We start from the raw sequence: 26,844 nt of genomic DNA on the forward strand, positions 1-26,844 counted from the left end.
TGGCATGTACTTCTTGCAGGCTATGGATGCCGGAAAGGCAGGGAAGAAAACCTCAAGCAAGGTCATCTATCGCGCCACATTCGACAAGCCGTAATCGAGGTAAGATACAATTTAAATTTTTGAGTTTGAAGCTTGAAAGTTTAGCCTTTTGCCTTTTACTCAACTTGAAAGTTTAGCCTTTGCCTTTTACTCAAGCCGTAATCGAGGTAAGATACAAATTAAATTTTTGAGTTTGAAGCTTGAAAGTTTAGCCTTTGCCTTTTACTCAACTTTCAAGTCTTATTTATTTTCTTTTTTCATGCATCATGCATGATTGCATCCATGATCCATGATTCATCATCCTCGTAGGTTGGCCCCGAAAATGTAGTTCAAGTGGTTACGGACAATGCGTCCAATTGCCGCAAGATGGGCTCCTTGCTTGAGGAGGAATTTAAGTCCATAGTATGGACTCCTTGTGCCTCTCATTGCCTTGACTTGCTTATGGAGGACATAGGCAAGTGGGTGAAGAGTGTGGTGACACAAGCCACTCAAATTGTCACTTTTTTCAGTCAAAAAGTCAAGGCCCTTGCTATCTTCCGCCATCACAGCGACTTGGAGATGAAGAAGCCATCCTCAACGCGCTTTGCCTACATGTGGCTTCTTCTAGAGCGCCTTTATGATGTCATACCTAAGCTCCGAGTAACAATGGTTTCACCGGAGTGGCAGGAATAGATGCAAGGTGAGATACCTTTGCGTGTCGATGAGGCAAAAGCCATTCAACGGCTATGCTTGACAGAGGAGTTCTGGCGCCAGGTCCGCGCCCTAGTCATTGCGGTTACTCCCTTGTATAGGTTTTACGCATGACAGACATGGAGGGGGCTACTATGGAGCTTCTCACTCACTTTATGACAGAGGCCATTGCCGAGATTACCACGGTCCTCTCGATGAGCTTGATCTAGAGTATATGCTAACAAGGTAAATAAGATTCAACTTTTCAAGAATAATTAATAAACTAAAATAGAATGTTGAATCTAAATACTTGTTCTTTCGTTTTTCTCATATAAGATATTCTCCCCTTTATTTTAAAATTCACAGTGATCCCCTTGAGGCTACTCCTCGACGCGATGCTATCTTGGCACTCGTGGAGAAGAGATGGAAGTGGATGAAGAGCCCTATCCATGGCCTTGCTGCTTTGTTGCATCCTGCCTACAAAACACTCCCACTTTTCATTGATCAAGAGTTGCTTTCAGCTAGGGATGCTTTCTTACCGAAAGCATTACCCGATGATGAGAATGGGCAATTTTAGTTCTTACAGGAGCTCATCAACTATAATGATCAGAGAGGCCCAGCATTCGCCAATGTGGTATGTTAGAGGAGGGATTCTATGGTGAAGCCTCTCTTTTGGTGGGAGTCATTTGCTACCAACAACCTCACCTACAAAGAGTGGCTTTGAGGATTCTAGTGCAGGTAACCACTAACCACTTGGCACTAAGTTACTAAATTATGTGTAGATACTAGAATCCTGAACATTGTTTATTTTTATTGTGGATTAGGATTGCTCTTCGGATGCATGTGAGAGGAACTGGAGTTTCTACTCACTTATACACACGAAGTTACGCAATCGACTGAACACGAGACAGTTAGAGCGGCTGGTCTATTGCCGCAATAACTTGCGCATGGTGCGTGCAATGCACAATATGAGTCAAGCTAGACAGGTATATTGTTATGTAACATGTTAAGACTTACATAACTTTCAATGTTTTATTATTTAGCCCCTAATTAATTATAAAACTTGTAGATAAACGTTGACAAATTCAACTTGACGGTGGACACTCTTAAAAGTGTCCACAAGGAGCGTAATGGAGAGGAGGAGGCCATATATATCAAAAGACTGCATGGGAGAAGTATCTTCCACTTGCTGAGTTTGCCTACAACAATACGATCCATGCTTCCACGGGAAAGGCTCCGTTTGAGATTATTTATGGCAGAGTGGTATTGCCACCCATCCTTCGTACTAAGGATGAGATATTTGCAGCTGATGAATATGTTCGTGACTTGGATGTAGCCTTTGGTCAGGTGCGGACAGCCATTGCAAGATCTCAGGATAAGCATAAAATGGCTGCTGACAAGCACAGAAGGGACATGGAAGTCAAAGAAGGTGATTGGGTTTTGCTGAAATTTGAGAAGGCTCGGCTTCGGAAGAGGCCAGGACGAGAAGGATCATATCCTAAGCTTTCTCCTCGCTATTATGGACCCTTCAAGGTGATTCACAAGATCAATGAAGTGTCCTACAGGCTTGCTTTACCTAGTCACTAGAAGATTCACAATGCTTTTCATGTGAGTCTATTTCGGAAATATGTGGGACCAGATCCTGATGAGCCTGTCACAGAAGATCCGCCACAGATTGAAGAGCTTGAGGAGATCCTCCAGCCAGAACAGATTGTTTTTCACAAGGAGCGAAAGCTACCTGCCGGAAAGCTTTCCGGGAGATACCTTGTGAAGTTTAAGAATTATCTGCCTATTGATGCCAAGTGGGTAAATGAGGATTATTTTGTTGATTACCCACAATTGTTGCAGGCATATCTTGAGGCTTTTCAGTTGAGGACAACTCTTTAGAAGCCCGGGGGGATGTCACCAATTGGCCGACCATTTAGTCCATCTCCAGTTTTTGCGTCTCGTTCACTTGAGGCCAGGCCGGTGTCTCATGTGAAGAGACCAGTATTTTGCTGACACTGACGTGTTACTTACTAAGCGGGGACACCTGCCAGTGAGTCGTGAAGTCTGCTCTGTATTCTGACGAGTTTTGGTGCATGTGAACAGGTGGTAAGTATATGGTACATGTTATTTTAATATTTCATATTCTAACCTTTTATTTTATAAGGTCACTTGTTCACACTCACTTAAAAAGTGGGCACCCACTTAGGGGCCAAGGTGGGGAGCCCCACTTAAGTGAGTGTGGGAGTGGGCATGGTCACCTACCACATCCCTTTGGAACTGGCCACCCACATGCAAGCGTGGGGGGACCAGCCAAATCAAAGTGTTAACTCCACCTTAATTTTTATAAAAAAAGGGCTTTCACCTTCAGCGTAGAACAACCCGGCGATTGGCTTCCATCACCTTTCGAAAAAGAGAAACCACGGGCGTTCATCTTTTCGCCTCTTACAGGTTGCGCCAACTTCTCTCCCTCAAGCTGACGGCGGCGCTCACAGTTGTACAGGCTGCGCATGCTTCCTTCTCCATCGTTGCTGGCGACTCCACAGGCTACAGGCTGCTGTGTATCCTCCTATCTATACAGGCTGCGCATCACCACCTGCAGGCGGCTGTGCACACCATCACCACCTGCAGGCGGCTGTGCTCACCATCTCCAGTAAGGCAGGTGGCTGTGCGCTCCATATCCAGCGAGCTACTCATTCTCTCCACGCTGCAGCCAGGCATCTCCTCCCTTGCAAGTGGGTGTTTCTTCTCCCACAGTTGTGCCCTTTGCGGTGGTTCTTGTCTTGGTGGCTGCGCTAAGTTCTCTACAAGGGGCTGTGCCATCCCAACAAGGTGGCTGCTTCTTCAGCAAGGTGTTACCTCTCCTAAGGCTGCCTCTCTATTTCCTTCTTTGAAAGAGGTTGCACGTCTTCTCCACTGGCGACTACAAGAGGACTTCACATCTCCTGGGTGGCTACACCTTCTACACAAATACCACGGGTTTTGGTCCTCTATCTGCCATCCACAAGTAACTGAATTTCAGATTTAAGTAAAGTATTTTGTGTTAAATTTGATAAGGGATTCCCGACTCCCTATACGGCCAACACCTGTTCGGTGCCGGGTAGTCCAAGCTCTATTGGAGAACCTCGGTCCAAAGGTGCTGAGATCGGGAGAGCCAGGCGTTAGTACGAGAGCGCCTGTTTGTGCGTGGTCTCGGAACACCAGTGAGGCGCTCTCCGCGGAGTCCAGTGAAAGCACAGGACCGTAGAGACTGGACCACGCTAGTGGTCGTTCTGCTTCGAGCATCTACATCGAATTTCGACTTCGAGCCTATTTGTTTGGTACTGTTTTCATATGTACATGGACATCATCTGGTTCTTGGAACCCATGGAGCATTGTATTTGTTAAATACTCCCAAAAAATATATCATATATTGAGGGGGGGGTCGGCCAGTGCTGGTGTCCATCTTTCCATTTCATTTTCATTTCAATTTCAAGTTGTATTAAGTTGTCCATTTCAAATTGTGGTTTTAAAGTTGTGCTATTAAGCGTGTGGGTGTCCAACGGAGTCTTCCCACTTGACGGGATCGGTTTCAGGTTCTACTGTGACGGCTTAGTTTCCAGGCTTATTGTAATCAAAGCTCTCTTATAATCAATTAAAGAAATACTACGCCACGGCATTTTTGGGGCCAATGGGTGTCCGTGTACTGTTTGCAAGAGCACTCTAGCTCCCCCTATTTGTTTTCCTTTTCTTGGTCCTCAAAGGTGTTGAAGTGTTTTGTGTGCAAGTTTGTTTTTGCACCGCCCTTTGGTTTTGTATGAAGACCGAGGCTGGTTTACAGAGTACTACTATATCTGTTAAGAACTGGTTACTGAACTATCTACTAAACAAAAAGAGCATGACTGCGAAGCAGAGTCGAAAAAATTCCGTAATCCTTACCAAAATCTTTAATCTGCCATAGTAGGTGTCACACCATAGTATAGCCATCTAGGGCCGACCTAAGCACCCCAAATTTTTACTGTTCCCACAAAAACATCCGCCTGAAAAGGTATCACCACAAAAGCCTATCTCCATGCCCAACACTTGGCCCTAAGGTGAAGGCCCTGGGCATGTCCTCCAATGGGTGACCCCCAATTGCGTGTGATAGAAGTCCTCGTTCAACTGCCAAAAAAGATGGGTCTACTCCCCCTTTCTAAGGATAAAGAGTACCCTAAACAAGAACCAGGTGGAAACGATACTAACATTGATCACAAGAGGGCCTGAATGCCACAATCCCCCTTGTCCACATATCTGCATGACTAGCTCCTTTAAGCACCCCAAATTTTTACTGTTCCCACACAAACATCCACCTAAAAAGGTATCACCGCAAAAGCCTACCTCCGTGCCCAACACTTGGCCCTAAGGTGAACCCCTAATTGCGTGTGATACAAGTCCTCATTCAACTACCAAAACAGATGGGTCTACTCCCCCTTTCAAAGGATAGTAGTACCCTAAAGAAACAAGAACCAGGTGGAAATGATACTAACACTGGTCACAAGAGGGCCTAACATGCCACAATCCCCCTTGTCCACATCTCTGCATGACTAGCTCCTTAAGCACCTCAAATTTTACTGTTCCCACACAAACATCCGCTTGAAAAGGTATCACCATAAAAGCCTACCTCCATGCCCAACACTTTGCCCTAAGGTGAAGCCCCGGGCATGTTTCCGAGTGGGTGACCACCAATTGCGTGTGATACAAGTCCTCGTTCAACCGCCAAAAAAGATGTCTCAACTCTCTTGCACATCAAGGATGTCATCAACATGCCTAACCAATGGCGGCCTGGCCAAATGATGAGGATGGAGTTGGACTACTCTAGTCATAGCACGCTTGATGGCTCCTACCATGTGGAGACAAGGAAGGATCATCTTTGTCACCATTTGGCAACCCAATTGGTCCACCCGTGCTTTCTCATCATGAATGTACACTCGACTGGTGTCCATGGCAGTTGTATATGCCGGGGATTGATGCCACTCATGTGATACTGTGGACTTGGCTTTCCGTTGGGACTTGTGCCTCTGTGTACATGCCGGGAAATGCCTGGTGGATTGGTGTTTCATTGGATCTGATACCTCGTGTACTTGCTTGGAGCACGTCTATTTTGGTTTAGTCTCATGAGCGGGGATTGTCCATACCAATGCTACATTGCATAGCATCTTTATGTGCTTGCTTGGAATTGAAATTGCATGTTGTTTTCATGCTTGCTTGACCAATGTGTAGTTCCGGGTAAGGAGACGTCCGCCCGTGAACTATGCGTGTGAAACTGTCTGTTGACATGGTTATGTGGCATGTGACAGGTGGTAAGTATTGGTCATAAACCTAGCCTTAGGAGTTAACACTAATTTATAAGTGAGTGTGTCCACACTTCATTAAGTTTTGGGCAACCAAAACTCACTTATAAATTATGACCAACCTGATGTTCACACACACTGATGTCCCGAGGTGAACAAAACCCAATTCCCAACGCCCAGACCTTATCCCCTTTGTACAAAGGGAGTAACCAGCCATGTGTCCTTTCTAGCTTGCTCCACAAAGCACCTGCCTGCCACCTAGAGTGGGCAACTCACCACCTCACTCTTCCCTCTCTCTCTAGAAGAAGGTGCCTCCTTCATGAGGGCTTTTGGGCTGTATTTTCTATACTTCTCCTTCCCAACTCCATATCCAAGCTTGCTAAGGTGTTTCCCAAGCTTCCAAGAGTGGTTCTGGATACTAATCACTCTCCTACACACTCCCAATGACTGAAATTCAACAAAACAACTCTCTTTCTTCCTGTGATTTTTGGTCTTTTTGCTGAAAACCCTAATTTCAGCCCTCCTTTCTCAAGTTGAACAATAGGGGAAGCTTTCCCAAGGTTCCCTTTATCCTCTTGAAGACTTTTGTCGTGAAGAATTGCGACAAATCGAAGATTTCATCACTCCAAGCACTTCCATCGCAAAGACTTCCGCTGTCATCGACTCTACTTGCAATTGGTAAGCTTTTATGCTTAAATATGGAAGCAAGTAACAGGAGGGAGGAACCGGATTACAAGATCACATACCCTGTGTAGTGTGCTCTTGTCCTACGTGCTCTCTTGCAAATTGTTGCTACCATGTGTTGGTGGAACAATAGAGAGCAGATGATATGAAACATGGCCACTTGAGAGGGTAGTGTGAGTTGCAAGTCTACACCGACAACCACTTGTTTGCAATACTATATTCATATGCATTGGTATGGAAATCTGGTCAAAAATTCCCATGACACTATGTACTTGATTCTCCCAAGATCAATATACTTTATTTGAGGGAGGAGTCGGCCGTTCCAGCTCATTGTGTGTCTCTTGTCAATTCAGCAAATTACTTCTTATATTGAGCATGTGTCCATTAAATCTTAGTGTATTTAAGTATATTAATTAGCATTGTATTCAACCAAGTTACATTGGTATCAAAGCATACGGTTCTCTTTCACTTCTATCGTGAAAGACGATTACCGTGAACACTAGCTATCTCTACACTTAGAATACTATGGACAGCCATACAGTGAATGTTGGAGATGCTAACACAAGAGATGTTGGAGATGCTAACACAAGAGGCGGGGACAATGAAATGCATGCCTCCAATGCTTTACAGGATAAGCAAACTCATGTAGTGCACAATGGGGAACATGATTATGTGGGACAGCCGTGCCGTGGCAAAGAGAAGATGCAAGAAGAAGAGTCCATAGTCTTGAGGGTTGAACTTACTCGTATGCAGGCTCTTCTCCATGCACAACAAGAAGAATTAAATCTTTACTGCCGTGAGAATCTATTGGTACGTGACCGTTTGAAAGCTGAATCTTATATGGATCATGCAATGGCAATGATTGCTCAAGAGTTGCACATGCAACCGAGGGATGTAGCACGTGCATACTTGGCTCGTACCGAGGATGCCTATGCAAAAAAGGCAACCATCCCATATGTCTTGGAATCCCTACAGGTGCCCGAACAAGAACTATGCCTAAGAGGATGAATCTCCATGCTATGGGAGAGGAACCATTGGCGACTTCACGCCATGCAAGAGTACCTTATGTAGCCCGTGAAGGATACAATGTTTACGGCAGTGGTCAAAATATATGTCAAATGCCATTGTCGGTTGAAAATGTGCATGCACAACACATGCAACATGGGCTGCAAGTTTCTGTTGGTGCAAGTATTCTATGTATCTCTCATGCCACTCATGCCTTCGAGTGTGCTCGTGAGGGAGAAGCTATGGCTGAAAATGCACCAATGCATGTTGAGGAGCCAGCCATGCCTCATGCTTACAAGACACATGTATCTATGCCTTATGCATCACCTTTTGCTCCTAAAATGATGCCAGTCTCATAGGGACTGTCCCAATGGACAAACATGGGGGAAAACATGTTGAGATGCAGGCACATGCATCAAAGTCTCGTGACTTCAAAGCCGAAGACAAATCTGTGAAGTTTGACGCATATCATGGAGAATATGATGCATCAAAGGCACTTCCTTTTATTGCCCAGTTTGATATTGCTTTCAGTGATGAGGATTTCACTCAGAAATCTATGATCCAACATGTAAGCATGTTCATGAAAGACACTGCTGCCCATTGGTGGCTCATGGAGAAGCTCTCACCGAATCTTGTTAGATCATGGGAAGAGTTCATGGAGAGATTCTATACTCGATTCTTGTCTCCCAATGCATTGAATGAGATAGCAATGAAGCGGGATTGGGTGAAGCAAAATGAGAGGGAAACAGTGAATGCAGATATACAAAAGTTCTAGAAAGTGCTTTTGGAGGTGTCTCCATTTATGCATGTCACTGAGGCGGAAAGGAAGAGAAGGTTTCTATCGGGATTGCAACCCATGTACAAAGCGAGACTACAAATGTATCCTCGTCATGCCTTACACCAACTAATCGCAGCCACCACTGCCACCGAGCAATTGGAACTCAAATTGAGTCGATCCAATAAGGCTAAACCCTCATTTCAAGGCAAAGAGAGGGTTATCCAAAACCTGTAAAATAATGGACAGCCATCTAAAAAGGACCAAAACCAAGATAAAAATGGTCCAAAGGCTGAAAATAACACTACCAAGAAGCGTCCCTTCAAAGTGAGAGACTATGGTCTCACTCCGGAGAAGAAAAAGCAATATATGAGTAAGGGGAAATGCTTTACTTGTGGTGGCACCGAGCATATTACAAATGCATGCCCAAACAAGAAGAAGCATGATAATGCAAATGCATCAAAGCCCAATGTACATATGGTCCCAGATGTGCAGGGCAATACTTCACATCATAGCAAAGACAAGGTTGTATGTAAAGCTTGGGAACAGCTTAAGGATCAACCCGATTTGTTCATGTTTGATGACTGTGCAACCGAGAACTTCATATCTACACAAATGGCACCTGCTTTGGGTATTGAAGTGGAGGACATGGGTCCTCAAATTGAAGCAGGGGCTGCCTTCATTGGTAAAGAAGTGCAGGTCATGCCTGTTATTGGCAAGTTACGCATACACATTCAAGGTTATGTGGATCATGAGGATTTTCTTGTGGTGCCTTTGAATGGCTTGGAAAGCCTTGGCATACACGCATTGATCCGTGCAAGGCTTACAAGACCAATTCGATCACCTTCATGCATAAAGGCTGAGAGCATGTAATTGATGTTGGTGAAGAAGGTGATACCATTAGTACAAATTACGAAAGTAATGAAAAAGAGTGTTTTTGCGTACTTGATTTTTGTACGGGATCATGTTGAAGAACATATTGTACATGTAAACACTCTTAGTAATGATAAGCTGAAATTCTTGCAAGAGTACAACGATTGTTTTGCTGATGAGTTACCAAATGAGTTGCCACCCGTACCACCGGAAGATCATCACATTGATCTTGTGCCGGGTAGCTCACCACCTAATAGGCCAACCTATCGTGTAAGTGCATCCCAAAAAGAGAAGATCATGAAGCAAGTAAATGAGCTTCTTGAGAAGGGTTTGGTTCAGCCAAGCTCTTCCCCATATTGTTCACCCGTCCTCTTGGTTCAAAAGAAGGATGGATCCTTTCATATGCATGTGGATTATAGAGCTTTGAATAAGCTTGCCATCAAGAATCGGTTTCTGATTCCACGCATAGACGACATCCTTGACAAGTTGGATGGATCGGCATGCTTTAGCCGAATTGATCTCAAGAGTGGGTATCATCAAGTGCGTGGTGTGCCTGAGGATGTACACAAAATTGCTTTCAGGACAGCATTTGGACTTTATGAGTATCTTGTTATGCCCTTTGGTCTTACGAATGCTCCGGCTACATTCAATAGAATGATGGATCACATATTCCGTGGGTACAGGAAATTTACAGGTGTCTTCTTTGATGATATCCTAGTCTTTTCGAAGACCAAAGAAGAGCATAGAGCTCATTTGGCTATTGTTTTTGAAGAACTCCGTAAGCATAAACTCTTCATAAATGTAAAGAAGAGTGAGTTCTTCTTGTCAGAGATACATTATCTTGGACATATTGTGTCCAAAGATGGAGTGCGGATGGATCCTGCAAAGATTGATGCAATTCGAAATTGGCCCGAATTGAGTTTAGTGCATGAGATTCGTAGTTTTCTTGGATTATGCTCTTTCTACCGTAGGTTCATTCGGCACTTTACATAGATTGCTTCTCCTTTGCATGATTTGACAAAGAAGGCGGCCACATTCAGATGGACTATTGTAGAGAGGCATGCATTCCTCAAATTGAAAGATGCAACTACTCATGGTCCAGTGTTGATCATTCCGGAATTGCAAAAGCCTTTTAGTGTGGAATGTGATGCATCTAGAAATTGCATAGGAGCTGTCCTAAATCAAGGACATGTTGTGGCTTTTGAGAGTCGTAGATTGCATGATGCAAAGCTATCTCTTGGCATGTATGAGAAAGAGCTCTTGGCAGTAATACATGCACTTACTATATGGAAACATTACCTTCTTAGGGCTGATTTCACTGTGAAAACAGATCATCAGAGTTTGAGGTATTTTCTTACCCAAACTAAATTGTCAGAGAAGCATATGAGGATGGCCAATTTCCTCTCTATGTTTCATTTTCAGAACTTGCACACCCCAGGAAAGAAGAATGTAGTGACAAATGCATTGTCACGAAAGCCGTATGTAGCAGCTATCTCGGTTGCCTCTCATGGGGACTTGTCTACCATGCGTGATTTGTATCATACGGATACTGATTTTGCCACTATTTGGGCTGATTTGATGGCTGGTCATGCACATGCCTCTTATGTGATTCAAAAGGGTTATCTTATGAAAGATAATTGCCTATGTGTGGTGTCTCACATGAGGCAAAAGATTTTGGATGAGTACCATGCTCCTCCATATGCTGGTCATAGAGACATAATGCCTACTACACACATGATTGAGCGGTATTTCTTTTGGCCAAGTTTACGGAAGGACATAGAGGCACATGTACGTGCATGTATCACCTGTCAAAAGGTGAAATTTGATAGGCAAAAGGCACCAAGTTTGCTTCGGCCATTGCCTATTCCCACACAGCCATGGAAAAGTATTACAATGGATTTCATTATGGACTTGTCACAGACCCAACAGGGTAATGATGCAATTTGGACAATTGTGGACTGGTTTAGCAAGCAAGCTCACTTCTTGCCGGTCAAAAAGACCATCAAAGCTGAGCATATGGTTAAAATATATCTTGCAGAAGTGTTCAAGCATCATGGAATGCCGAAGTCCATTGTGGGGAATAGAGATCCCAGGACTACAAGTCTCTTTTGGCGGGTCTTATTTCAGCTTATCACCCTCAAACGGATGGGTAAAGTGAGGCTGCAAATTCAGCCGTGTTGGATCTCTTAAAATGTTGTGGTGGCAGATCAGAAGTCTTCTTGGGAGAAGTACTTACCGCTTGTCGAATTTACATACAACAACACGGTGCATGTATCTACGGGAAAGGCCGGGTTTGAGATTGTTTATGGTAAGGTGTAACATGCAACGGAAGTATTCGTAATTGAGGATCCTGTCACACAAATACTCACACCGTCTTTTGTATCTTGAGTTTCGCGAGTTTAGCAATCCACTTTAAGACTTCAAACTTTAAGAGATTGAGAGAGAGAGAGAGAGAAGAAGAAGAAGAAGAAGAAGAAGATATTATTGTCCTCGGAAGGCCGAAAAACGGCCCATGGGACCCCCACGAAGTAAGTACAAAAGCTGTAAACAAAGCCTCCTCCTTTCATGGGAGGGAAAAAAAAAAGACTAGTGTGTGGCCAATTGCGTTACAAGGTAGTCACGGTGCTTGAGAATTTTGATGAAGTATATGCCAAGGGCAGCAAGTTGGCCATGCGAGAGCAAATTCACTAAGTCGGTGTATCCTTCTAAAGTGGTGCTTAAATCTCTCCTTATGTGCTGATATTGTAGGCATGTTAAAAGAACATGCTCCTCTGTCTCCACTGCTCCCAGAGAGAGAGAGAGATGGAAACTGTACACCGTATGGGGTCCTGAATTACCCATTGAAAGGCCCTCTATCCCGTTATGGGAATAGTATTTGCTTTATACTTTGAAGAGACTGACGATAAGCCAAACGCAAGATCTCTGAAGACCAAGAGTTGGGCTGAACTGTACACGGCTGTAGAAACACCAATGATGTCCAATCTCGAGCCTATGCACTCTTCCCAATGGAATGAAGGCAGGCTGCAAATCTGAGACTGAGATAGGGGCTGTTTAGGACTGTTCTAGGCTATGTATGGATGTTGTAAATGAATATGAATGCTTAAAAATGTCTGAATGAGAAAGGAGATCTACCAACCGAGGGACTGAAGAAGTTGAGACAGCGGTTATTGATGAGATAGAAGTTGTCTGAGCATAAATCAATGCTCCTTCCGCTCCCTTGCGGATAGCTCGTTTGGCCTGGAGATGAGAAATCATAGGAATGCCAAGAATGCTCCTATCCCCCCGAATCATGACAAGCTCAGGCAAACCTTTAGAGATAATAAAGGTGTCCTGCCCTCAATTGGGAATAGGTTCATACTGATGAAACCACTCGATTCCTAAGATCACGTCACATCCCAAAAGAGGAGAGAGAATGAAATCTTGCTGGAATGAGGCCTTTTGAACTTGAAAAGAAAACTGCTATGCCCGTTGAGATATGTGGGTGTGGAGACCAGGTGTAAACCGGTCTATCTCCAAATGATAGGGCACTAAGGTACAGCTCATGTGGTAGCCAACTGGGTAGAGATGGCGTCCTCAGAACTGCCCACGTCAAAAAGGGTTATGAACTGGCGGCCCTTGGCAGAGCCATAAGCTCGGATCAAGCTTTTCTGTGTGATTGTTGCCTCACCCTCCTTCTTAGCATCAAGTACCACGGATGGCATGGGATGCATAGAAGGTAAGATTTGAACCGCATTGGTGGTAGCAGACGGGTTTGGAGGAGCGGGGGATACTACGACAACTATGGCAGAAGGCTCTTTGGAGGCTTGATCCGCTTGCCTTTTTGGACAATCCTTCTTACCATGCCCAATGGTATGAAAAAAAAAACATCGGTTTTCTGATTGATATTGTCTTTGCTCCTCTGGAGGAAGATAGCCTCCAGTGATGCCTACTTGAGCTTTTTCCTCAAGGGTTTTCTTAGGCTTGGATTCCTTACCCCCTGAACTAGAGCTAGGACTGTTGTCTGTCTTAGTGTCTTTATAAGACGAATTACCCTTCCCCGGTTGGGGTTTGGTATTGGACTGGGAAGACTACTTAGGCTTGCCTCCATTCATCTTCATCTCTTCATTCTGAGCGAGAGTCAAAGCCCGGTCATATGTGCTGGGTTCAAAGTTACGAACTGTGAACCGGATGTTAGGATCTAATCCACGAATGAATTGATCCATCTTGACCTACGCAGATAGCCCTAACTACTGTGCTAAAGTGATAACCTTTCCGGAAAACTGAAGCACTGGAAACCCATTCTGTCTGAATCCATAGAATTCATATGCCAGACTGATCATGTACTGGGGCGGGCCTTCTGTATCCTGAGTTTTGTGAGTTTAGCAATCCACTTTAATGCCCCCTATCCCGTTACCAGAATAGTATTTGCTTTATTACTTTAGAGAGAATGATTGTGGACTGTAGATAAGCCAAACGCAAGATCTCGGAGGATCGGAAGCCTGGCTGACCTGAACACGGCTGTAGAAACACCACAATAAACTGGTCTTGAGCCTATGCACTCTTCCCAAGGGTATGAGGAAGGGCTGCACACCTGAGGCTGAGAAGGGACTATAGTGGACTGTTCTAAGCTATGAATGAATGCTGAAAATGCTTATGAATGCTGTGTTACCTTCACCAAATGGCTGGGGCAGATGTGGATGATGAATGGAATGCTGAGAACTGAGGTAGAACTGAAAACGCAGGACTGAAGGGTACTGTGCACAGGCCGGTTACTGTATATGCAGAAAACACAGGAGATCTTGCTAGAAACTGGCCCGGGGCATGCACTGCTGCATTTAGGTACTGTAGACTGCTGTAGGCTGAATGCTGATGCCCAGGGGTGCTGAAGGGGCAAAATGCAAGCCTGTTGTGAAGGGGGAGGACTGCTGGCTGCAGGCGGGTATGCTCCTAGGGCTGAGGAAGAAGGCGCCTGAATCTGAATGCTCTACTAAGCACAAAGGCTTGCCTATTTATAGTGGTTGAGAGTTGGTCAAAGTTGGCTGACTGGACATAAAGTTATTAAACTTTGTCATAAAAATGGCATTAAATGCTAGTAAAATACTATAAAATATTGGAAAAATACCAGATAAATCCTAGTTAATTTCCTAAGGCTTCTGTGATGTTCTAAGTGATGCACAGGCATATGAATGCATGTTATGCAAAATGCAGAGTGCTTTCTGATGCAAACCCTAAGGCTTCTACTGACTCTACATGCATGAATGATTCTCTCCAAGTGGGTTAAGGGACTTAACTGACTGACTGACCTGCTAAGGCTGAGGAATGACCTACGTAGCTCGTGCCTGACTTATTCTGGACTGAGGATATACAATGGGGTCACGGCATACGACAAATAGCATCCTACTGGGTTCTAATAATGTACAGATGTTGCACTGCTGATGATGAGCCATCTTGTCACCATGCACTGAGTGCAGAGTGCATGTGATAGAGATGTAGTCCCCCCTAGGTGCCCGATTCGAAAGGTTTGCTTATGTGGGACACCACTTAGGCCTTTAGCACTGTGGTGTCACCTTCAGGTGTAGAACTTATACATAGGAAAGAGACACTTGGGTTAGTTTTGCTCATAAGCCTTTAAAAGTCTTTCTTCAATTTTTACTTCTTCTTCATTGGTTTGGATGGATGGCTGTGATTTGTTCTTGTGTGAACAAGGGCATAATTTGTCTAGTGGATAAGTGTGAATAGACTTTCAATACCTTAGTGTTCTAAAAAACCTTTATCTCTATATGATGAGTGGCTCTCATATCTCCTTCTCCAACATTAGTTGCACCTGCTCCGCTCTCTGATGCGCTTTGGGGCCGTTGTGGGTGGCCAATATCTTCTCTTCTTCTGCTCTGTGGTGACTCTGCCCGCCATGATGATGAAGGCCGTCTGGTTCTCTCTACTCTCTCCCGTTCGTCTGCGCCTAGTGCTCTGATGACGGCCACCTTACGTGTGTGAGCTGCTCTTCTCTACATCAATCTTTCTTTGCTTGGGCCGTGCTGAATATGCGTTCCTTCTCTTCTATCCAATCCACAGGTGATTGTCAGGCATCTCTACTGCAGGCTTGTCATCCGCATAGCTGTAGGCCAAGCGCTCAAAAAGAGGGAACCCCCTGAGCACGTCCGATTTCAAAAGCAATGTCTCATTTCTTGTGCTAAGGAACGCGGGCTACTACTCAACTGCTTTGTTGTGGAGGCATCCTGAGAGATGTTGGCGTTGCAACCCATGCTAGCTCTCTTTCTTTGACCGTTGTCAAAACAGCTTGCTGCCCTACTTTCTTCTCTGGTTGGAGCTCCTCAGCTCCATCTTCTTCAAGATCTTTTGAGCTTTAATTGCAATCTTCCCTTCTCTCTAGACCTCCTGTTGACGGCCACCCCCCTGGTTCTTTCAATAACACTTTGAGCTGTCTCTTATGTTGATTGCGATTTGCCTCAACTGTGCAAGTCCCTCATTGAGAACAATAACTCTATTCTGAGCATGCTAAGGCTCCTTATGCCTTCAAAAACTTGGTTGCATTCTCATTAGTCCTTTCATGGACAAGGCTTCACAAGCCTTCAAAGCCATCTTAAGGCTTCTTCATTTTGCTGGTCAAATTGAGGGCATTCCCTCTTCTTCATGCTTGCTTTCCAAGATTTCAAACAGTGTACCTTGTGCACCACATTGTGCTTCCCTCCTCGAAGCACTCAAGTCTCATCAACCATCATGTTTTCTACCAGGCATACATGGGCAACAGTACAAGATTGTACTCAAAGCATAGCACGTGCTATGGGTGGCCCATACACATTTCCCCATTGATCTATGGGTAGAGTTGGCAGCCCTAGGGCACTAGGCAGCAGGCCAATAGCAGCATAAGGGCATCGTGGGCATGGTCTATGGGTGCCTAGGTCTGCCCGACCTGCATAGAGGCTTGGCTGAACAAATGGAAAGGGCTTTTACATGGATTCATGTGTCCAAAGCAGGCCGACCAGCATATTTTTGGATTATTTTCATGTTTGCTTTGTCCAAAGGACTGGCCGACTTGCTGCACATACAAGTATATAAGCAACCCAGCCTCATCAAATCAGAATTTATCACCAGTCAAGTCTACCAAGCAGATTTCAGTCATCAAATTAGCAACCAGTTTCCTTCTCCAGGCAATCATTGAAGCTCCTCTTCAGCATTCAGCCAGCCGACGTGCAGTCCTATAGCTATACTGGACTTGCATAAGTGGCCCAAAAGAGTCTTCCACAGTGCCTTTGGATTGGTGGATTCTCAGCCGACATACGGTCTTCCTCGTACTCGCGTTGGGCAGTCTTAGATCTTGTTCTAAAGCATTGTACAACAGTTCTCCAAAGAAATAATATAAGCAAATACTCTTGCTTGCAAGGGGGGCCCTTCAGTGGGTATTTGGGACACAATACTATGTCGTCTACTTTCTCTTCTATTCTCTTCTCTCTCTACTCAATGAATGGATGCTAAAGATCTCACCAAAGTAAAGGTTTAAAGAAGGCTTGTTGTGCGTTACCACGATCAATCTTGGTGCATGTAACAAAGGGGGCCAAGGGGCATGCTTGATGAACAGATTGGGGGATCTAGAAGCGCTCTCCTCTATCACCACATGCCAGTTTATGGCTATAAGCCCCAATCAACTCTATCATACACTTTCTCAAAGTCAAGCAGTAGAATGACTAAAGGGCTGGTTGCTCACTTTGGCCCATTCCACGGCCTTCCCAAAGGAGAGTATATTGCCAAAAATATGCTCCTCCCTTGAAGGAACCCAATGTGAGTGTCATGAATCACATCCTGCAAGATCTGCTGCAACCTTACACTAACTGCTTTTGCCAAGATTTTATAAGCAATCCCAAGCAAGTGTAATCAGACGCCATTGCCTTCTGTTTTTCTTATCCCCTCCTTTTAGGATGAGATGAATAAGACCCTCCCTGAAGAAAGAGTGCATATTTCCTCTGTTACAAATACCCTGAAAGGCCATATTGATTTTGTTCCCCAAATTCATTCGAAAAAGCCAAGAAACAGGAGGGCGATAAACCATCTTCTCCTAAGCACTTACCATGGGGTAGTGCAAGGAGTGCATGTACCACCTCATCAACAGAAAACAAAGCATCAAGGTATATCCTCATCTCTTTCGTGATTAGCTTTGTATGGTGGCCCAACCTTCTCCTGTGCTCTATCTCTCAAAGGAGAATGAGGCTCAGCAGAGAGTAGCTGACAATAAAGTCGAAGCACACCATAGTAGGATCTGATTGAATAGTACCGCGCGATGGATTAGCTTTTAAAGGTCCATGAATGCATGATCATTTGCATGGAAAATCATCCAATATACCAACACTATACTCTTTGAATGTTTTCATCTCTCAATTGGAATTGGATAATGCAAATGAGCTAGTGAAGGTAGCTTTGCCGTGGTACAGTTCCTACTCACATTAGCAAGTTCTTGCCTCCTGTTCAGCCTTGATTCACATGTCATCGCTCAGCCCAGCAAGAAGGAAGAAATTCTCATGTCAAGGATTACATCTGTGCATTGTACTCATTTAAGCTTGATAATATAAAAAATACATCACAAAGTATGGGCCCTTCAAGGGTTACTGGGACCCAATCGGATCTCTAGAGTATTATCTTTCCTCTCTTCAACATTGAAATTAACCCAAAGTAAGGTAGGGGCCCGTCAAGGGTTACTGGGACCCAATTTGGATGTCTAGAGCATTATCTTTCCTTTCTTCAACATTAAAATTGACACGCCAAAGTAGTTAATTTGCACGCCTTAACTATGCATCTACCACTAGCCCATTTACAACAGTCTCTAGGTGGGTTGGTGAGTTGTATCGATTGATTTCCTTGTGTTCTCTATGCTGTGTGGATGTGTGTGTGTGTGTGGCAGTCTAGATGCGTGTTAGTCACAGAGGTCCATATATAGAATTCCTGTATCCCTGTTCTTCTATAAATCTTTTGGAATACCCATATAATGGAGAGAAGACCAATCTTGAAGAGCATCAGACTATCTTGAGTAGCACCACTCAGATTTGTCCAAGCCTTCCTTACTGTAACATAATACAAGTTGAAGACTTTCCAATTGTTGCAGTTGCACCAATCCAATCCACCCAAATCCAAATCCAGATTTAGATTGAGGCAGAGCATTGGGAATGATTGCCCTATTCCCTTCCAAGATGAGCAGGGGTGATGTGATAACATCAGCTTTAACACATAGATTCATGTGTTATGCTAGGGTTACTGGTAAGGGCTAGGGTTTAGCAGAGTAATCAGCCCATGTGGGCACAAATCTATAAAGGGACAGAGGAGGTGTGAGGCAAGAACACTCAACAATAGGCTGCTTACGAACACAAATGTCAATGCAATCCATGCAAAGCACAAATTGATCATGTAGGCCTACTTTTTGGAACTAGTATGGAATCTGGCTCTGGGTTTCTTTCTTAAAAAATTCCTAGTATTCTTCACAAAAACTGGTCCTTTGTTGCTCCCAAAACAAGAGTGATACTGGGTTTCTTTCTGAAAAAATTCCTACTATTCTTGCCAATATCTGGTCCTTTATTGCTTCCAAAACAAGAGTGATAATGACCTCTTTTTCACTGCACCTACACAAATCGCCACAATGAATCCATTTGAAGAAAACATGAAGGTGTATCACTGTGAATGACTACTCTCATGTGTTGAAACACAAGGCAAAAAAACACAAGAACACCAAAAATGCATACGAAACAATGAATACAAGGCCTCCCACGACACTTATAGCAAAATGGAGATAAGTAAAGAGTACTCACACGACGAACAACACCATCTTCACCACAACTCATAAATATGCGTGAACTCCCTGGCTCGATGGCAAGTTTGTGAACTCGGCCTCGATGTTGAGCAAGCTTCATTGTCTCAATCGAGCCAGCCTCCAATATTTCTGCATGCCGCACCTAATAATAAGATCAGCCACAGCACTCTAGGTTTAAGAATAAAGGATTGGTTACTGCAAACAAGTACTGTTGCTGGTTAAATAGCAGCTATCTCTCATACAGCAAATATAACACATGCTTATTATCGGCCCAAAGGTAGACCAATAGGACTAACACTCATGAAGGCTGTTAGGATGTAACATGTTCTCATGCATTCATCTGCTTTTATATTTCTGGTCGATAATAAACCCTACAGTTAAAATTCAGGTCAGACTTTAAAAAGTCCATGTTATTATCCAAAATTAGGCTTATTATCAACTCCATCATATGTAACCTGCGCCATCCCTATAAAAGCCAGTAGTTGACGTAATTAGGAGAAAATATAGATTCTATGTAATATGCCGTTGTACTCACATCCCCATGCATAAACCGAGCATGCTATGTTTCTATGACTCTTACCCATGATGAACGCTAGCACTAAATCCCAACCAATACAGTATATGCATAGCCATCCCTCTTCACCCTGAAAAAGCAGTGAACTTAGACATCAATTCAGCTCTCTGCTAGGAGGTCGTAGCAGGCTGGGCAAATAAACCACCTACAACATAGACTAATGCTGTGACTTCCATACTCGTGCTATGAATGCCCAATGTACTGCAAAAGAAAGTGTAGAAACATTCATTTCATGGCCCATGGGTTGTGTAGGAACCATGGACATCACTCATAGTTGTCAAAACTCGGTATTGGCAAGGTCCCAACCTGGTTCTCACATCTTTGTCCAAAGGGGTGGTTGCCACCCCATTAAGACATCTGCATCCCGACTTGCCACCATGCTTTTCAATGCCATTGATAACAATGTTAAAACTGATGATGGGTTAGAAAGCCATGTCCCATTAAGCTTGGCCTTGTGAAGATAATATCCTACTTAGTTGTCACATGAAGAGATGGCCATTCAGCCAGCCAGGCCATTGTTGTTGTAGTGCGCCTTATGCCAACTCTTCCTCATGCTGCAAACTTGTGTGCGCTTGTGCCCCTTCCTATTAAGTGTAACCAAGCTCATGACGTGGCATGATGACATGTAAATCTTCTATACAATATCCAAGGTCCCTTTCAATCCTATTCCATACTTACTGATATTGGTTGGGTTGGGCAGCAGCTCCAAGACCACCCAGAATAGAATAAAATGCCATTGCATGAGATCTCGATGCTTCAGGAGTTATAACAAGAACCGATTATGGATCCTTGTACAGATTTTGGACATTAAAGAAAAGTAAAATGCCATTGATCCATTTTCATTTCATTTTCTGCCATTTTCAAATATCGGCTTCATTCATGACTACCCTCCACTTGTCTATGAGCAATTGATAAGAATCTGCCACCTTTGCTAAAACTGCATTTAGCAGTCAACATACTTGAATCAGATTTCCAAAATTGAACCATGTGTTCGTGGTCCAATTTTCACTCAATCAGTCACTAGTGAAAACCCTGAACCACGAGTAAGATAAAAGTAGGCAAAAATATACCTGGCCATCTGCAGCACAACTAATGATGGTACGATCATCAGAAAACGGCATGATTCTTGCTTGAAAGACATTGTCTTCGTGTCCAGAGGCAAATGACAACCTCTTTGACTTGGCTGCCCAATCCCATAGCGCTATTTCTCTGTCATCAGATCCGGAAACCAATATCTCACCACTGGGATTGAAATTCACCGTATTTACACAGCCCGTATGCCCATCCAGCTCAGCATACAGGTGGAAACGCCGAATCAGATCCTGTTACACCACAAGTCCCAAACAAATGAGATGAAAAGGTCCATTCAAGTGTAACAGAAGACACACTTGTGAAACATAGCATATCCCTTTACAAGGAAATGCGAATCAATGCCAATCGCCTGAAGTTTGAACACTCGAATCATGCATTCAAATTATGAAAAGTCACAAAAAAACAGCATCCGTAGTACAAGTGAATGGGTCTCACATAAAGATCAGAATACAGCAGGAAAATAAGGGTAGATGATAGGAGAAATCAATTATTAAGAACTGGACTAGACGGAAAATATGATTTTTACCTTAGTGTTTTCAACACGCTGGACTTGGCGTTGCCTATCACTAAACACGGGAGAGCGTGCGCGCACACACACACACATCAGATGGGCGCACACACACATACACACATCAGATGGGAGGGAGAATTGGGTTATAGAAAAACACATCATATTACAAAAGGATGAAATTGGATCATAGAAAAGCATCAAATTACAGAAAGATGAAAAAGGTATAGCTGATCAAAGAAATGGGACGCTTTAAAGCTTCAAAATACATTATGAAGAGGGTAGAGGGGGCAACTGCGTTCACACACACACAAACACACAAAAATGGATCATACCTCACAGGGAAGATAGGCAACATGGGAGGTTGAAAAGGGTAGAAAAATGGGAACAATGGGTGACCAAAACAATATCAAATTACAAAAGGATAAAAAAGGTTAGACAAGAGAAATGGGTCACAGAGATGCATCAGAAAGCATTTTTAAAAAAGCAGGATTAGGTTGAAGGATGGAAAGGGTTAGATCAGAGAAATGGAACGCATAAAGGCATCAAAAAGCATCAAATTACGACACGACTAGGCTAAGGAAGGGCAAATGGCAAGCATCAAATTTCCGGCAGGATTAAGCTGAATTGTGCTAAAAAGGGGGGGGAATTGAGCAAGCAAGGGCTTTAGGCATACCTCACAGCCGCCCACACTGCGTGCAAAAGCGAGGGGTTGGACATCTCCAATCTCTCGCCGCCAGTGCTCCTGTAAATTCCAGCGGTACACATCCGAACCCTTCATCGTCATAGGCATATGGGTTGCGTGGTGTAGTGAACAACCAAATCCACAGCCACTGCGTTATGCGTAGTGAACAACCAAATCCACAGCTACTGCTTTATGCGTGTGTGTGTATATATAAAATCAAACACCCCTAGGGTGGTGTGTGTATGTGTGTGTGTGTTAGCTTTGATGAAAACAAAGTCGTAAATCAATGTTCATCGATCAAAGAGAACAAGGGGGAGAGAGAGAGCATAGAAGACTAGTTCATTAGGAGCAAGAGCTCAAGATACACAAAATGAACAGCAAGCTTAAAAACTGAGGATAAGGTTGCTTTATACTGACTAATCTTAAGGTGCCCCTTCATACCTAGATGGCCATGGGGAAAAACTTATTGGAACAAAAGTGCCCATGGCATAAATGCATGACCTCATAGGTAGTACTATCAAATATCTAACAAACCCTGATGTACTACTATCAAATGTCTCGCAAACCCTCTTATAGTATAAATGAGAGGTTTACAGAGATTGCAAGATTAGTCTCTGAAAAGAAAGAGGCCCAAAGCTTTGCGTCGAAAGGCCTTAAACTTTTTACAGAATAAGGCTTTAGTGAATAGATCTGCCACATTGTCATGTGTACTGCAAAAGATCACATTGATCTCTCCTGCTGCATGGAGTCTCTCTCTAACATAGTGATAATGCACTTCAATGTGCTTAGTCCTGGCATGAAAGACACGATTCTTTGCAACTTCCATGGTGCTTTGATTGTCAGTGAGAATAGGAGTAGGGGTGTCTAAAGGGACACAAAAATCCTCCATCAATCTTCTTAACCATACATATTAAACTGTCACATTGAATGTTGCTCTGTATTCAGCTTTACACGATGATGTTGCCACAATTGGTTGTTTCTATTGGTATAGAAATTGATTTGCAACTTTCCATATTGAACCTCTTAAGCATTACTTTGATGTACTTTGACTACTTAATGACTATACCATCAGTATAAACTGTATACCTAACTAGTAGTGCAAAAGAGCAAGATCTGACTTCACAATTTGAGGGTCAACCTTGAAGGTTATAATGAAATCTTCATTGGTGCATGTCACTAGCATGTCATCTATATAGAGAATGACAAAACAAGCAAATCCTACTTGTCCTTTTTCACATATGAAGTGCTTTCTGTAGGACTCTTTTGAAATCCCTATCCAATCAAATACGCATGAATATTTTGGTTCTAAGCTTTGGATGCTTGTCTTTTGTTCTTGACTAAGTTGGGCAAATGTAGCCGGTTGACTCACATAAACTTCTTCTTGCAAGTCACCATTCAAAAATGTTATTTTGATGTCCAATTGGTGCACTTTCCATCCATTATGGGTTGCCAAAGTAATAACAAATCGGATAGTGGTTATATGGGAAGTGACAGTAAAAGTTTCATCATAATCAATCCCTTTTTACTGGTCATAACCTTTTATGACAAGTATGGCCTTGAATCTGTTAATAGATCCATCTAGCTTTCACTTGACTTTGAAAACCCACTTAATACCAATAACTTTCTTAGACAAGAACTCTTGCATGGCTTCCACCTAATTTAGATCTTCTTGAGCCTCTTTAAAAGACTCAAGTTCATCTACATCATATAGAGAACTAAGAAATGTAAACTCAGCAATATCTACTGAAGAATTAGTTCGAGCACCGGATCTGGTTCACTCTGTAAAGGAGCAGACAATTTGCTATCCTAGCTTCTAATCCATCTAGGCACAACCCTAAATTCATTGATTAATGATCTTTCAACATTTACTGCATCTTCTAACTAATATGAAGTAGCCCTAGATTCATTGATTGATGATCTTTTGGCATTTTCTACATCTTCTAGCTGTGTCAATTCCTTAAACATTCCCCCCTATAGTAAATGTTGGTCTTTACTATATCTTCTAGCTACATCAATTCCTTGAACATTCTCCCCTTGCAACACAAACAAGGATTAATAGGCAAAATCTTCTGAGAATCAATAGATATTGGCACAGATAATAACCCGTTAAACATATTTGGAGAATTGTCATATGTATGCTTATTAAATTCCATCATTGGATAGACAAAATCCACTATAAAATGATATCCATTCTAACAATAATCTTCTTAGTGAGAGGATTATAGAAACAATAACCTTTGCTTTCATCATTTTGAAGTTTAAAGAAATCTTCAATTGTATGGGTGGGCTTTTTGCAATATCAACAAAATAACCTTCTTTGGCTTTTCAAAATCACCCTTAGCCTCATAATTTTTGTTGGAATCGATCTTCTACTGACATTTCTTACCCTTATCCTTGGATGTTAGAGCATGATCATTGTTTTGCTAGAACTCTTGAAAACATTATTTTTAGACTGGTCCTCCTATATAACAGTAGTAAGCTAACGAGCTCTTGATATGTGAGAGGGGTTGCATTGCAACTTAAAGAAAGAGAGAGGGAAGTATTGAAACCTAGATAAGATTTAGGCAAATAATTAAGAGTAATGTTTATCATGTCCTTTTCAGGAATGACCTCATTAATATTGAGAAGTTGTTCTCTCAAGTCTTGTAATTTTGGTAATTGTTCATTCATAGACCCATTTTCTTGCATATTTTACCGAGTTGCCTTCTAAGAAAGGCAATCGTTGTATCATATTTTCATTATCAAGTTGCCTTTTGAGAAAAGCAATCCTTGAATCATGTTTTCATTATCAAATTGCGTTATGAGAAAGACAACCCTTGTATCATTTTTAGCATGATACATAATTTCTAGAGTGTTCCAAGAAAGCATGGATGTTTTACCAGAGTGAATGTGTGAAATAATAGACCTTTTAACTTATAAGGAAATGCTAGGGTGACATAACCCCCAACAAGGACATTTCTGACAATAAAACTCCATATGGAGTAATTTGACCCATCTAATTTATTCTCTTTAGAAACAAACCATTTGTAGAGTTGTTGGCCATACCTGATTGTGCTGGAGAATTTAAGAAGAAAAGATGCTAAAATAAGCTTGAATTGATGTCAACATTTGTTTGCTGTTGAACTCTTTGGAAATCTACTAGAAATTGATCGTCTATTGGAATCTTCGATTAGATGATTGGAGGTTTCGATTGGATGATTGGAGGTGAAGAATTAGACAATTGGAGATGAGGAATTCAGACTGTGGGACAAATCGCCGATTGAACTCTTGGATCATTGATTAGACAAGGCGAAATCAAATGATTCCACAATTGGGCGATTGGAGAAGTAGGATCAGATAATTGAAAAACCATTGAGACGACTGATTGGACGATTTAAAAAAGGAATCGATCAAAAAATGCAATTGGGCGATTGGTCCTAATGATTGTGATCGGATGATTGGAGATGACCGATCTGTTGAAATTTGAGCTAAATGATGAGCTATGGTGGATCATACACTAGAATCAACATGATTAACAAAGTGATTAAGAAATGATTAAGATGTAATTAGTGAATAATTAGCAGATAGATTAATGTAGGCATGGATACTCAAAAACCAGCAAATTCTCATTAGGGCTATGCCTCAATTTATAGAGTTTACATCAAGCATCAAATCCCATTGATTTCTCCATGATTCACTCCCAGAATATCTCCACCTTTTGCCTGATTCTCTCCACCTCTTCTCTTTTCCCTGAATATCTCCCAGAATAACTCCACACTCCTAAATTCCCTCATGCTACCCATTATTCTCTCCCAGTAGATTCTTCTCACCTTTTCACAGGTTCTTTCACAATTACATCTCCTCTTTTACAGCCTCTATCCAAGAGCTTGTTCCCACACACACCCTATTCACTTGTATATTTCAACACCTCCCCTCAAGTGAATAATCCTAGTACACCTAGACCCTATACCAAGTTTGCCTCCCTTTACTTGGTAGTCCGCGACCATTGTCTACTCCTCCCCTCAAGTTATCTCAGCACACCTGGACCCTGTATCAAGTTTCTTTCTTACTTGACAGTCCGCGACCAGTGCCTCAAGTCCCTAAACTCCATAGTCCTTGACACTCTCTCTCTCTATGTGTCCAAGGCTACTATAAGTGCCCGCGACCTTGACTAAAGTGCTCACACATACATCTACCACGTGGCCTACATCATCGGTGGCTCAGAGGTGGTTTTACTTTATTGGGGCAGGTTACATTGGGTTGTGGGGTCTCTCTCTCTTTCTCTCTCAGAGATTTTCACATGGCTCCTCACTCTTTGGAGCCTCACATCTTCTCTTCTCTTCAGTCTTCTTGTCGTGGCAGCTTCTCTCCACGCGTCCGTCTCTTCTTTCAGTCTTCTCTGGGCAGCTTCTCTTCTTGTGGCAGCTTCTCTTCTCGTGTCCATGTCTTCCTTCAGGTCTTCTTCTCGGTGTGGATCCTCTTCTTGGGAAGAGATATTCTTCTTCTTTCATGGCTGGGGCCATGAGCTCGTCCGTCAGGTCTTTTTGCTCCATGTGAGCAACATGTTTCAATGTTTTGCTGACAGTTTCTTTGGGCTTTTTATGTTCATCTTGTGTCATTATGCAATGCAAACCCAAATTTATGCGGGAGGTCTTACCTCTTGCCTTAATCTGGACAAGGGCAGTGTCTGTTCCCATTTTTATACTAATAAAATGTGCCCAATACATAATGCGTATAGCATTCATTCTCATGCACATTCCAAATGCAACTCTGGCTGTGAATAATCTTGAATTTGAGTGAGATTTACAGGCATTAACCAAGGGTTGAATACAAAATGATGATCTTCACAAATTTATCAGCACAATTTTTCCAGAAAT

The 26,844-nt window shown here is 42.9% G+C and overlaps 1 protein-coding gene and 1 pseudogene across 2 annotated transcripts in view; one reads left to right on the plus strand and one right to left on the minus strand.

The window, feature by feature from the left end:
• LOC147608773 (uncharacterized) overlaps positions 1-22,192 on the minus strand; it is a 40,354-nt gene extending 18,162 nt beyond the window's left edge. For both annotated transcript variants that reach the window (XM_086788150.1, XM_086788148.1), the window contains exons 1-3: positions 21,980-22,192; positions 20,774-21,025; positions 19,128-19,271 (exon numbers count right to left, since the gene is read on the minus strand). In XM_086788150.1, the coding sequence (XP_086644276.1) occupies positions 19,128-19,271; positions 20,774-21,025; positions 21,980-22,096 (513 nt within the window). In that variant the 5' untranslated portion in view covers positions 22,097-22,192. The remainder of the gene's footprint in view (positions 1-19,127; positions 19,272-20,773; positions 21,026-21,979) is intronic.
• On the plus strand, positions 45-2,115 carry LOC147608775 (uncharacterized; annotated as a pseudogene).
• Positions 22,193-26,844: the final 4,652 nt, after the last annotated feature.

This window comes from Cibotium barometz, chromosome 52 (genome assembly GCF_041138505.1).
Source record: "Cibotium barometz isolate CiBa-2024 chromosome 52, ASM4113850v1, whole genome shotgun sequence".
NCBI lineage: Eukaryota > Viridiplantae > Streptophyta > Polypodiopsida > Cyatheales > Cibotiaceae > Cibotium > Cibotium barometz.